General features: G+C 54.1%; 1 protein-coding gene across 1 annotated transcript in view; it reads right to left on the bottom strand.

Moving 5' to 3' along the window:
- RGS9 (regulator of G protein signaling 9) overlaps nucleotides 1–12,856 on the bottom strand; it is a 76,999-nt gene that overhangs the window by 24,505 nt on the left and 39,638 nt on the right. Inside the window, exons 7-8 of the mRNA XM_060081129.1 lie at nucleotides 12,117–12,193; nucleotides 5,963–6,044 (exon numbers count right to left, since the gene is read on the bottom strand). Coding sequence (XP_059937112.1) covers nucleotides 5,963–6,044; nucleotides 12,117–12,193 — 159 coding nt within the window. The remainder of the gene's footprint in view (nucleotides 1–5,962; nucleotides 6,045–12,116; nucleotides 12,194–12,856) is intronic.

The following is a 12,856-nucleotide window of genomic DNA, read 5'->3' as shown; positions in this document are numbered from 1 at the left end:
CTTGAGGCCAGCAATTCGGGTCTTCCACCTCCTCTGGGTGGTGTGGGCACCCATCTGGTACAAAGAAATCCCCCCAGGGTGACGGAAGACAGACATCACACACACACACTCGCATACTCCCACACTACTCACATGTACACACTCACTCTCACACTCAAAGACTCGCTCACGTGCACACACCCCCTCCCACTCACAGCTCACATCATCACTCTTTCGCACTCTCACAGGTATGCACTCACATCCGAACGCAGCCACATGTGCTCACATTTGCAGCTCACACACGTACGTACCGGCACAGCCACACACATACACACATGCACACACACACGCTGCCCTCCTCGGGGCCCCTGCCCCTCAGCAGGCCCTCCAGCCTCAGGGGCTTCTGTGCAGTCGTCTGCTCGCGTCTTGGACCCCTTCTCCAACTCTTGGCTCTGAACTTGATCCACACTCTGATGTGAATTCAGCTGCTCCACAGTGCGCCTGTGTAATCGGCACAGGACCCTGAGCTGGAGCCACCCGGGGCCTTGTCCTGCCGGCCGGTCCCCGCCGGCCCCTCCAGCCTCCTCTGGCCGCCCCGCTGCCCCCCCTCACCTCTCAGCTGCTCCCACGGAGCTGCAGTCCCATCCCGGGGCCCTGCCTTCAGACCGCTCCACGGGGCTGCCTTTCTCCTGCTGCTGTTTTGGGAAACTCCCAGGCTGCATTCGCTCATGCACTCATTCATTCATTCTCTTATTCCCTTATCCACTCATTCATTCACTCACGCACTCCTTCATTCATTCACTCATTCCCTTATCCACTCATTCATTCACTCAGGTACTCATTCATCATTCCCTCATTCATTCATGCATGCATTCATTCACCCACTCACTCACTCATGCACTCATGCACTCATTCATTCATCCACTCATTCACCAGGTAGCATGGGGGTCTCTGTTCTCCACCACAGTCACCAGAGCCACCGCTGACACAGTTTCTGGGATGCAAGAGGCAGCTGGAACGCAGATACCGCAGAGCTGACCGTCAGCACACAGGACCCAAGGGCCACGGTGGCCTGGCGGTGGGCTGTCAGCAGACAGGGAGCCGTGCAGCCGCGTGCAGCCCAGGCCAAGTGCAGGAAGCCCCGCCTGCCCAGAGACGCCAAGCCCACCACCCCCCCCTCCAGCTGGAGGAAGTGTGAACGCCAAGGCATGGTGCCCGAGAACATCCCTGACGCAAAAGCCGAAGAGACAATTTGCTAACGGCTCCTTAACTCAGGTTAGGAAAGGACCCTCGTACCCCCAAGGGCTGCCCACGAGGAGGGGACAGTCCCAGAGCCAGCATCCAGAGCAGGACCAGGGTGGGCGCTGGTGCCACATCCTGGTGACACATGGCTGCACCGCATCCCTCCCGTCCCTTGTCTTGTTCTCTCCTCTTCTCACCATGACTCTCTCCCCTAACGTACAGTTTGGACCTTTTTGGTGTGCGGCACAGAAAACAAAGCACAAATAAAACACCAGATGGGTTTAAAAACAAAACAAAACCGGGGACAGAGAGAGAGATGAGGTTGACGCAGGGAGAGACAGAATTAGAGGGAAGGGTTGGAGGAGCCTGATCTTGGCGTGAACGTTACTTCCGCGGAGAGCTGGTCCCAGACCCCTGATCTGAAGCAGGACCCCCGCCCCGCACAGTTGTCCCCGCATCCATACAGGGCACAGTCACCTGTGCAGTAGTTCTAGTCTCAGTCCCTCCACCAGACTGTAAGCTCCCCGAGGGCCACGTCTGTCTTGGCTCCCAGTGCAAAGACCCCCATTGCCTCCTAAGCCCACGGCACAGAGTGGAAATTCACAAAACAGATGTTTGGGGTTTTTTTTTTCTTAATTTGGATCAGGTCAATGGGCTCTCCCATCCTGTTTTAACGGTAAAACGTTATATGTCCGACCACTTTCCTAGGTTCATAAATGGCCTTTGAAAATATTATTTTCAGGGCTTCCCTGGTGGCGCAGTGGTTGAGACTCTGCCTGCCGATGCAGGGGACACGGGTTCGTGCCGCGGTCTGGGAAGATCCCACATGCCGCAGAGCGGCTGGGCCCGTGAGCCATGGCCGCCGAGCCTGTGCGTCCAGAGCCTGTGCTCCGCAACGGGAGAGGCCACAACAGTGAGAGGCCCGCGTACCAAAAAAAAAAAAAAAAAAAAAAAAAAGAAAATATCACTTTCATATTGTCCCAGTGTTCAGTCATGGAGCTATAACTTAATTTACTTTGCCCCTCTCTGGACATTCAGTCCAACCTCAGCAGGAAGTGGAGGACAGTCATCCTCTCGGGTGAGTGTCTGCACTTGTGGTTGAAACAGAGGCCGTTTAGCTTGACGCTCAGGCCAGCAACCGCCTGACTCAGAGCACACGCGCCACAGGCCGCCTCTGTCCCCAGACCACATCCTTCTTGTACTCATGGTCCACGTGTCAGCGGCCTGTACCCTGGGGAAACACAGATGCCACAGATGGCAGAGCAATAATGCACGGGAGGCCCCAAGACGACTTTTCTAAAGGAACCGTTTCTCCTTCCATTCGTTTACACGATGAACCTTTGTTTGCATTGTGCCCCGATCTGTACCCTGTTCCACTGGGGAAAAATGTGAGAGGAACATCGTCTTTCTTCATGACAGGATGCCCCCCACGCCCTGAATCCATCCCCCCTCGCTGTGCCCCTCACACTGAGGTCTCAGCTCCAGGAGGGCATGGCTCACCAGTGTCAGCAGTTTGGACTTGGAGCTGCTTGAGCTGAGAGAGGGGCCCACCCATGGGTGCACCTTCCACGGCAGCAGCATGTCAGACAGAGGTGTGTTCACGTCCCAGCACTGCCCAGGCCGCTGTGGCTTCCTGAACCTCGATGTCCCCACCTGAACGACGGGGCAATGACACCCCTATGTCACAGCATTTTCGTCAGGTCCATGGGACCAGCCAGGCCCAGAGCTCAACCCAGGCACGTGGCAGGTGCTCAGCGGCCTTCGGCTGTTACATCACGCCCAGCGCCCGGCTCCCCGGCTGGTGCAGACTCGGGGCCCCAGGAAGGTTTCGTGGATCCAGGGACAGAGAAACGAACAGGGGATGAATCTGCTCAGTAAGTAGGGCAGCTGGCTACAGTCACCTCCCCCAGCCAAGTGCTTTGTCTGCCCGGCTGGCTCCTTCCCACCCAGCTGACAGTGTGTCTGGGGCCCCTGACGGTCTGACAGCCCCCAAGCGCCTGGGCTGCTGCGTTGTCAGTCAGATTGCTCAGTTTCCAGCCGAGACAGACTTCAAACCGGATGCTCTTCAAACAGGACGCGTCCCTCATCCTGACGCTCTTGGGCCACCGAGAGGCTGAAGGCTTTACGAAAGTCAGGGAGAGAAGAAGCCAGGGCCACCCGGCCCCGGCCCCGACTCCTGGTCCAGTTTTGGGCTAGGGGATCGGCAGTGAGTGGGCCGGGGCGGGGAGAGAGGTCTTGTGTCCGGGGAGCTTCGTGTCTGCTCCAAGCACAGCAGGCTTCCTTCTGCACGTGCCCCCCCACCACCGTGCCACCACTGAGGGACAGGCACCTCTGAACCCGGCACCATGTGCATGAGAGGGGCAGCGACCACGTGATGCTCTAGTGACCAAGGAGGTGACTAAAGGCCTTAAACACACAATAACATCCCGTGACACTGTCACCGGAGGCAAAGGAGCATGGAGACCAGGAGGGAAGGCTCTGCAGTCTGTGGGTCCAGGTGCCCCGGTGCTCACTCACTGGCTGTCACTGGCAAGTCAGCAGCAGCCCTGGGCCTCTGCTTCCTCATCAGCAAAACGGGACTAGTTACGTAGCCTCTCAGGGAGGGCCGCAGAGGCGGAACAAGGAAGCGCGTGCAGAACGATGCTTGGTGCACAGCCCGGGGCACCGTAAGTTCTCCACTCAGGTCTGCGGTGACGGTGACCAGGACAACGCAGGTGATGGAGGTGGGGGAAGTGGGGACCGTGCGGGAGGTGGTGGTAGAAGCCACTGTCAGGGACACACTGTTGAACGTCTGTGCTTCTGTATCACACAGGGAAGAGCCACTCGGCCACCTGCCCGGCGTCGGGGCCGAGAGCTGCCCCAGGAGGCCTGGGAACAACGCGGATAATCTGCTTCTCGTCGTGTCCCTACAGACCTCCTGGCTGCAGGGACAGAGGGGAGGGGAGGGTCCCAGGGCAGCTCGCGTGCAGTCACACTCTGTCGCCTGGCAAGGGATGCAGGCACACGGGGGTCCCACAGCACGGAGCCTCCACAGGTGATACGGAGGCCGTTTTCCACCCTACAAGGAGCAGGACCGCCTCGGTCATGGGTGCCACAGGGCACCGGCGCCTCTTACCACCTGAGAGGCTTATCCACCATTCGCCATTCCCCTCACCAAGGGTCCCCCCACCCCCCCGGCTTCAGGATCAGATGACAATATGGGCTGAGCAAGACCTGCCTCCCTCTCACACAAAGATCTCACTCCTGCGCTACCAGCGGGACGGCGGGTGTGGGCTCTGACCTCCAGGACCCTGTGCTCGGTCAAGCAGCCTTCCGCTCAGGCCCCCAGGGACCTGGGTCGGGCATCGGCCAAGTGGTCTAACTGGAGGAGGTGCCCTGAAACAAAGCAAAACCAAACACGCCTCAACCCCAGGGCCTTAACCTCGGCAACAAGGCATCCAAACCAATGCCCTCGCAGCTGGAACACCTTATGGGCTGCCTGTCTTGAATGAAGAAAGAATAGTAGCAAAACAGCCCAAATGTGATGGGCTCCAAGTTCAAAACTCCAGAAGCTTTGGCCCCGTGAGGGACGCAGTTCACTCTCTGGTTCTGAGAACTTGGTTCCCCGGTCAGGCAAGACAACTAAAGGAGGAAGATGAGGAACGTGTGTTCCGAATGCTCCACTTTGCAGAATTCCTTCCACTTCTCCCACCTCCAGTGCCCGGTAGGCAGCACACGGGTCTGACGCGGGAGGGAACCGAGGTGGCAGAGGCCCCCGCGGTGGGTGGCGGTTACAGCCTGCTTCTCCGCGCTGGGGATGTGGCTTCCCTCCCAAGTAATGAGCTGCTGCAAGTCCCATCTCATATGTCCAGTTTGTGCCTCTAGGCCACCTAACGTCCCAAAGCCAGAGACGCCACGTGTTCTAAGTCATGAGGCTGAGCACACGTTTATCCCCTGGCCCCCATCTCTGCCGGGGACCGGATCCAGAGAGGAAAAGGAGGGCAGCAAGAGACACACGGCATGGCCGTGGCGAGGCCGGCTTCCGGTTCCCTACACGTGTGATTTTTCCTGCCGTGGAGCCTGTGTCCTACTTTTTCCTTCTTACATTCTCTTCTAAGGCATCGAGTCCTAGCCCTCACTCACACAAGGCAGACTTATTCAGGCCCCTCCACTATGGAAATGCACTCAGTCCTAACAGCAATGGATGGGCCACGGGTGGACTCCATCCAGATGGTGAATTTCCTCTTCCAGCCAGAGGCCCTTGGATGTTAATCAACAGTGAGCAGCGGGCTTCCCTGGTGGCGCAGTGGTTGAGAGTCGGCCTGCCGGTGCACATGACACAGGTTCGAGCCCTGGTCTGGGACGATCCCACATGCCGCGGAGCGACTGGGCCCGTGAGCCACAACTGCTGAGCCTGCGCATCTGGAGCTTGTGCTCCACAACGGGAGAGGCCGCGGCACTGAGAGGCCCGTGCACCGCGATGAAGAGTGGCCCCCGCTCGCTGCAACTAGAGAAAGCCCTCGCACAGAAACGAAGACCCAACGCAGCCAAAAATAAATAAATAAATTAATTAATTAATTAATTAAACTGACATGTCATTTAAAAAAAAAAAAAACACAGTGAGCAGCAACTCCTGCAGATTCAATTCTAGCTCCAGGCAGAGATGAGCCACAAAAGGCGGATGGGGAGCAAGGTTGGGAGTGGGGTTGGGAGTGGTCAGGCACAAGAAGAGATGGGTGAGACCAGGGAGGACGGCACTCACGGGGCATCGGTGGACCAGCCAATACGCCTTCTCCTGGCAATCCAGTGCGTACCTGTCCGCTTTATTCCTTTCCTTTCCAGCCCTGAAAAGCCAAAAGCCAGGTTAAAGGCCAGTAAGGTTTTGCATCTTTTGCTCACTGACGGACCCTCTTCCTGCTGGACCCCATTCCGGACCACTCTCCCAATCTGTCCAAATAATCTGTGCTTTTGCCATAATGAGAATCATGAAAATAGCGAACATTAATATCCTACTTATGTGCTAAATACCCTGCTAAATACTTTTATACATATTAACTCGAACCCTCCCAGTGAGCAATTCTCAATTTGCAGTTCAGGGGCTGAAGCAAAGAGAGGTTGAATGTCCCACTGAGGGCCGTGCTGTCACCAAGGGGCAGAGGTGGGACCTGAACCAGGGATCTGGTCCCGGAGTCCAGCTCCCCCTGAGAGCACCAGTGGATGATGCGATCGTGCCACCATGACCAGCCCGAGGATCAGACCATCTCCACCAGCGTCTCCACTGGAGTGAGCGTGGATGACATTCTGGGCCCACCTGGCTTCCGGATCTTTCCCTGCTCTGATAAACAACATAAGCAACACCTGAGTCAGGAGGCAACAGCAATGCCAGAGCCTGGGATGGGGAAAACACGGGCCCTGGGGAGTTCTGGTTTCTCTCTAGCCATCAGTTCCACTCTGTCACTTCAAAGAGTTCGCACCAAGTCAGGGTGTCTCTGAGCCCAGCTGATTACCGTGAAAGGTTATTCACGCTCCCTCTCGTCTCTCAGTCTCCCTCTTTCCCATTACAGGTAGGAAATGACAGGGGTGAGGGAGTGCTCATTACCATACCCCGTCCAGCACCATTGCCACGGCGACCTGCGCTCTGCTCGGTGATGCCCAGGCAACGCAGGATGACGCACACGCCCTCCTCGAGACAGAGTCGGCAGATTTCTGTGCCAGCTCATGTATTGTGAGTAACATAATATCCAGAGAGCCAGGTGGGTGGAGAGTGCCCTTCCGGAGGGGTGCTTGGCAACCTCCTCTGGAAATTAACTATAAACACTGTCACTCCAACTTCCCCCTTGCCAACTGAAATGGATTTTCTACCGAGTTAACTACCCCGTGTCCTCAGGAAGATGGGCTGCAGATGGCCTGAGGCACCGTGGACTTTCCATAATGCTGGACCACCTTGGCAATAGAGTTGATCGCTAATTTACTGCAATGCCCTTTCTGGCTTTGCTCTGTGCTCTTGTGTGACAGAGGTTATTGGAGGAGAGTGGTGATGGACGGCGTTCAAGAGAACCAGTAAACAAAGAATTATCTTAGTTTGTCATGTTGTGATCTTTATAGCAACAGTATCCCTTAGCCAATGACACTTTGATTCAATCATGTATTTACTGATCTCCACTATGTTGCAAACACTGGGAGAATTCGGGCGAACCAAATAGACTGTAATGGACTGAACATTTGCGTCCCCCCAAAACTCATACGTTGAAGCCCTAACTCCCAATGCGACAGTATCTGGAGATGGGGCCTTTAAGAAGGAATTAGGGTTTAGAAGTAATTAGATGAGGTCATGAGAGTGGGGCCCTTAAGACAGGATTAGTGCCCTGGTAATAGGAGATAACAGAAGAGTCTCTCTGTCTCTCTGTCTGTCCATCTCTCTCCTCCATTTGAGAGCACAACAAAAAGGTAGCTGTCTGTAAGCTGAGAAGACAGTCCTCATCAGAAACCAAACCCTGTCAGAACCTTGATCTCGAACTTCCCCCACTCCAGACCTGTGAGAAAATATATGTCTGTTGTTTAAGACACCCAGCCTATGAGACTCTGATACGGCAGCCTGAGCAGACTGAAACACAGACATATTTCCTGCCCTTCCTTGAGTACCTTTAGGTCTAAACATTCCACAAATAGTCAAGAAATAAATATAAAATTACAAATTGTGTCGTGAGCCCTGAGGACACATTCAGTGTCCTATAGTGCAGAATCAGGGATGGTCAGTGTGGTACTTTTTAAATAGTTATGTCTACAGTCCTGTGACCCTCCTTCCATTGCCAGGTGGGTCTATGTCTTCCCCCACTGAGACCAGGTGGGGTTTGTGGCTGTGTTGACCAACAGAGTATATCACAAATGGCACTGTGTGATTTCTGAGGCTGGGCCATCGAAGGTGGGGAAGGTGCCACCCTCCTCAGTGAAGTATTTGCCCTTGGGGCTTCCAACCACCTGTAGGCAGTGTTATATGCCTGGTGCTGTGAGGAAGCCCAAGGCAGACCTCCCAGCCCTCTGGCTGCAAGCACTTGAGAGGCTCTGATCCACAACTGCCCAGCCCAGCCGTCCCAAACTCCAGACCCACAGAACCCTTGAGAGATAATAAAATACTGTTGCCACTCTGAGCCATGGAGTTTCAGGATGATTATGTGCAGAATAACAGCTAATCAGAAAAGCTTATTTGATTGGGGTTGATATACACACACTTCCGTAATATAAACTAGATAACTAATAAAGCCCTACTGTACAGCACAGGGAACTCTGCTCAGCACTCTGTAATGACCTGAATGGGAAAAGAACCTAAAAAAGAGTGTATATGTGTCTATGTCTAACTGATTCACTTTGCTATACACCCAAAACTAACAAAAGATTGTACCAACTATACCCCAATAAAAAATTAAACAAAAAAAAAAGAAATAAAAGCTTCTTTGAGCACATGACATTTGAACTGAGGGTTCTCTCTCGAAAGGGTGGGACAGGATCCTGTTTGTGTTTCAAAACTGGGGGCATGTGGGAACAGAGGATGCTGCCATGGCCCAGCTGACAGTGAGGTTGGCTCCAGGGTGATGGAAGCAGACAGAAGGGGACAGGTGTGGCAGAAGGGATGCTGCCAGGCAGTACCAGCGGGACTGGATGACTGAACACAGGACACGGGTTGGGGAGAGGTGAATGGGGGTTCATTGTACGGACACGCGTAACGCTGAAGGGAGAGAAGGCTTGGGGAGCGAGGGGAAAGCATTCGAGTGTGGACAAAGTCAGGCTGAGGTGTGACGTCAACGTGAGATGTCGAGTTTATAGCTGAGATGCTGAGTCTGGGATTCAGGAGAGAGGTCTGTGTGCAGAGACTCAGGGGAACGAAATGGGTGCCTCATGAGCCAGACTACACAGCCAACCTGATTTTGTGGTGAGATCTTGTACTTGAATTAGTTAGGCTTCTCCAGAGAAACAGAAGCAGTAGGAGAATACATAGAGAGAGACAGAGACAGAATTTAGTTCAAGGAATTCCCTCACACGATTGAGGAGGTTAGCAAGTCCAAATTCTGCAGGACACGCCAGCAGGCTGGAGGACTTAGGGAAGAGCTGATGCGGCAACTCAAGTCCAAGCCTGTCTAGAGGCCGAATTGCTTCTTCCTCTGGGAACCTCAGGCTTGTAACGCTTTCAACTGTCTGGATGAGGTCGACCCACATTGGGGAGAGTCACCTGCTTTACTTAAAGTCTATTGATTCAATACTAATCTCATCTAAAAAACACCTGCACAGTGACATCTGAGATGGGTATTGGACCAACTCTCTAGGCACCGTGGCCCACCCAAGTGGACACATAAAATTAACCATCACAGACCCTAAACCTGAAATCTGAGGCAGTCTTTGAGTGAAGCAACAGAATCCATGGGGAAAAGCCAGCATCTCAGGAGCAGAGTGGCTTTCAGGAAGTGCTCATCCCAAGGCATCTAGAAGCGAAAGGCCAAGGGGCTGCCCCATGATGTGGGCAGCTCAGAGCTTTACCCAGGCTGGGGCCAAGGCCTGAGTGGTGGGGCTTGCGGGGGACACTGGGGGTACCCCTGTGCTGCAAGGCAGCTCGGGGCTCCACAGTCCTCTGGGTCATGGGCTCATCCCGCTTGGAGCAGAGAGGCAGAGGAAGATGGAGAGGGGTCAGGGGTGGGGCGGGGGCACATCCCAGTCAACTCTGTGTCCCTGGGGCCTGGCCCAGTGCTGGAACCCAGTAGGCACTAAAAACCGCCCACTGAGTGGGAGTAACACTAGGCCAGGCTGGACCACGACCTCACCAAGTGACCTTGGCCAAGTATTCTGACCCCTCTAAGCCTCCGTTTCCCCAGTTGCAGATGTGAGGGGCGACAAGAAGTACTGCTCCAGGCATTTCCTCTCCCCAGCGTGGGACGAGACAGTGCACGGAACCCACCCCGTGGAGCCTCACACACAAATGCACGCGACAGAAGATTAGCAAACTGCCCCCCCGCCGTTCTGTCTTAAAAACACCCGGGCAGAGGCACGTTCACGGTGAAAGGGCAGGGCCAGCTCTCCCCACAATGCCCCTCCGCATGAATTCAGGCCTGAGAACAAATTTTCCCCACGTGAGCAATAGAGCCATCCTGCCTTCCGGATTCCTGTTTTGCCCGGATGGCACTCCTGTGTAACAGTGCTCACCACTGGGTATGGTTAATTTTATGGGCCCAGGGGTGCCCAGGTGATTGGTCAACATTATTCTGGGGGTGTCTGTGAGGATGTCTTCGGATGAGGGTGCTTTTAGTTGAAGACCTGAATAGAACAAAAAGGTTGATCCTCCTGCAAATAAGAGGAAGTGCCTCCTGCCTGGTGGCCTCGAGCTGGGACATCGGTCTCTTCCTGCCTTCAGGTTCCAGCTGAAACATCAGCTCTCCTGGGGGTCCAGCTGGCTGACTGCAGGTACTGGGATGGCTCAGCCTCCATAACTGTGTGACCGAATTCCTTGTAGTAAATCTCAATCTCAATCTCTCTACTCTCTCTCCCCCCACTCCTTCCCCTCCTCCACCTCCTCCCTAGCTAGATCAATACACAGAGATTCTGTTTCTCTGGAGAAGCTTGACTCACCCACCACTACTCTTCTTCCAGGGCTGCTTCAGGAGGACGGGGTCTCCACCATCCAGCCCAACCATGTGCCAGCCACTCTAGACCTCCCGGGGTCTGGACCTGCCAGGGTGAGTGAGGCCGGGCCAGCTGGAGTCACGGTTCTGGTGGTCACTGCTATTGGTCCCCAGATATTCCTGACTCTCCTGCATCTCAGACACACAAGAGGACTGCACACCCCGTGCACCCTCCTTTGAAGCAGGCATAACCACATGAGTTGCCTTGGCTAGTGAATTGTGAGCAGAAGTGATGTGAGTCCCGGAGTGGCTACAAGCATGTCAGGGCCCCAGCTGACCCACGCTGGACACGTGACACAAGAAAGAAATGAGCCTTATGGTTTCATGCCTCTGATTGCTGGGTGACGTTTGTTACGACAGCCTAACCTCGTCCTGACTGATACACGCTCCCCAACATGTACAGCTGGCCCTTACAGACAAGGCAGGGGCCCCAGGGGGAACTTCAGGTCCAGTTTTGAACGGGCAAATGAAGGCGAGCAGTGAGTGGGCTCTAACAGGTGACTCTGACGACAGCTGTCCCACGTTTAAGATCCTTCCATAGGGCTTCCCTGGTGGCGCAAGTGGTTGAGAGTCCGCCTGCCGATGCAGGGGATACAGGTTCGTGCCCCGGTCTGGGAGGATCCCATATGCCGCGGAGCGGCTGGGCCCGTGAGCCATGGCCGCTGAGCCTGCGCGTCCGGAGCCTGTGCTCCGCAACGGGGGAGGCCACAACAGTGAGAGGCCCGCATACCGCAAAAAAAAAAAAAAAAAAGATCCTTCCATGGCTCCCCACGGCCCTGAGCACAAAACCTTCTCCCGATCTGCTCCTGCTAACACATCCAGCCTCACTTCCGCCACTTTGGGGCTTTGCACTCTCTGTGCCAGCTCCAAGGGACGGCATCAGGTGGGCACTCCCATGCCCCCAGACTCTGGATGTCTGCTTAGAGCACCCTCCCTCCCACCTCTCCTCTCCTCTCCTCTCCTCTCCATCCACCACCATACCTCACCTGGATACACCCTCTGCAGCCTCCAGATTCAATGCTGTTTCTGCAGCTCCTTCTCCAAACCCCGACATGGGGCTCTCAACTCACTGAGGCATCATGGCCTGTCTGCTTGTCTGCCGGGCTCCCTAGACGATGCCTCTACCTTCCCTATGCCTCACCCACTGTTTAACACGTAAACACCCAATAAAAGTTTATTTTATTAAAAAAGAAACAAAGAAGGAAGGGAGGAGGAAAGGCAACCAGGGGACCAACAAGACCTTTGACTCACCGGTACTGCTCTTTGGCCTGCATGATGACAAAGTCCCACTTGTAGTTAATTTTTTTGTTCAAGAAATTATAATTTTCCTAGAGGAGGAAAACAAAATGAGAACACTGAGCCCCACAACCTACGCTGTGTGCAGAGGGCAGGAAGCCTTAAGTCAATGACGAGACCCAGCCAAACGGTCTCCCAGCCCAGCTGTGCAAAGGCAGTCATTCAAAGGGTAGCACCGAATTCTCGACAAACCTTCACAACAGAAGCCACAAGTTGGCTTGGTTTTTTTTTTTTTTAATAAATGTATCCCAAATCTGATAAGGAAGAGGGGGGTAGTGTGGAGGAGAATATGGGAATTTAATATGCAACAACAGAGCACAACAAATCCACAAAGCTAAGCCCTAACATTGGTGTGATGCTGGCTTTCTGAAAACATGTCTGTAAAAAGCAAAAAAACAGCAAGATTGTTGCTGTCTGCCCAGAAATCTAGCCTTTTGAGGGTTAGGGTGTGTTCTTTGAGAAATATAACTCATCCTGCCTAAAACAAAAGTCTGCACTCTTGTTTTCCCATCTCAAACTCAAGTTAAATTTGTCCATACTGTAATATGCATTATCACACATATTAATTAAGTCCTATTATTTTGGGACAGCAGAAGGAAAGTGGCAGCTACTGTGTGCCCAGTAGTTACTGAGGCAAGGGCTTACGTTACAGCAGGAGAAACTGAACCTCAACATGGAGGAGAATTTACTTCAGC

Source organism: Mesoplodon densirostris, chromosome 18 (genome assembly GCF_025265405.1).
Source record: "Mesoplodon densirostris isolate mMesDen1 chromosome 18, mMesDen1 primary haplotype, whole genome shotgun sequence".
Lineage (NCBI taxonomy): Eukaryota > Metazoa > Chordata > Mammalia > Artiodactyla > Ziphiidae > Mesoplodon > Mesoplodon densirostris.
This window is presented reverse-complemented; position numbering and strand designations above follow the sequence as displayed.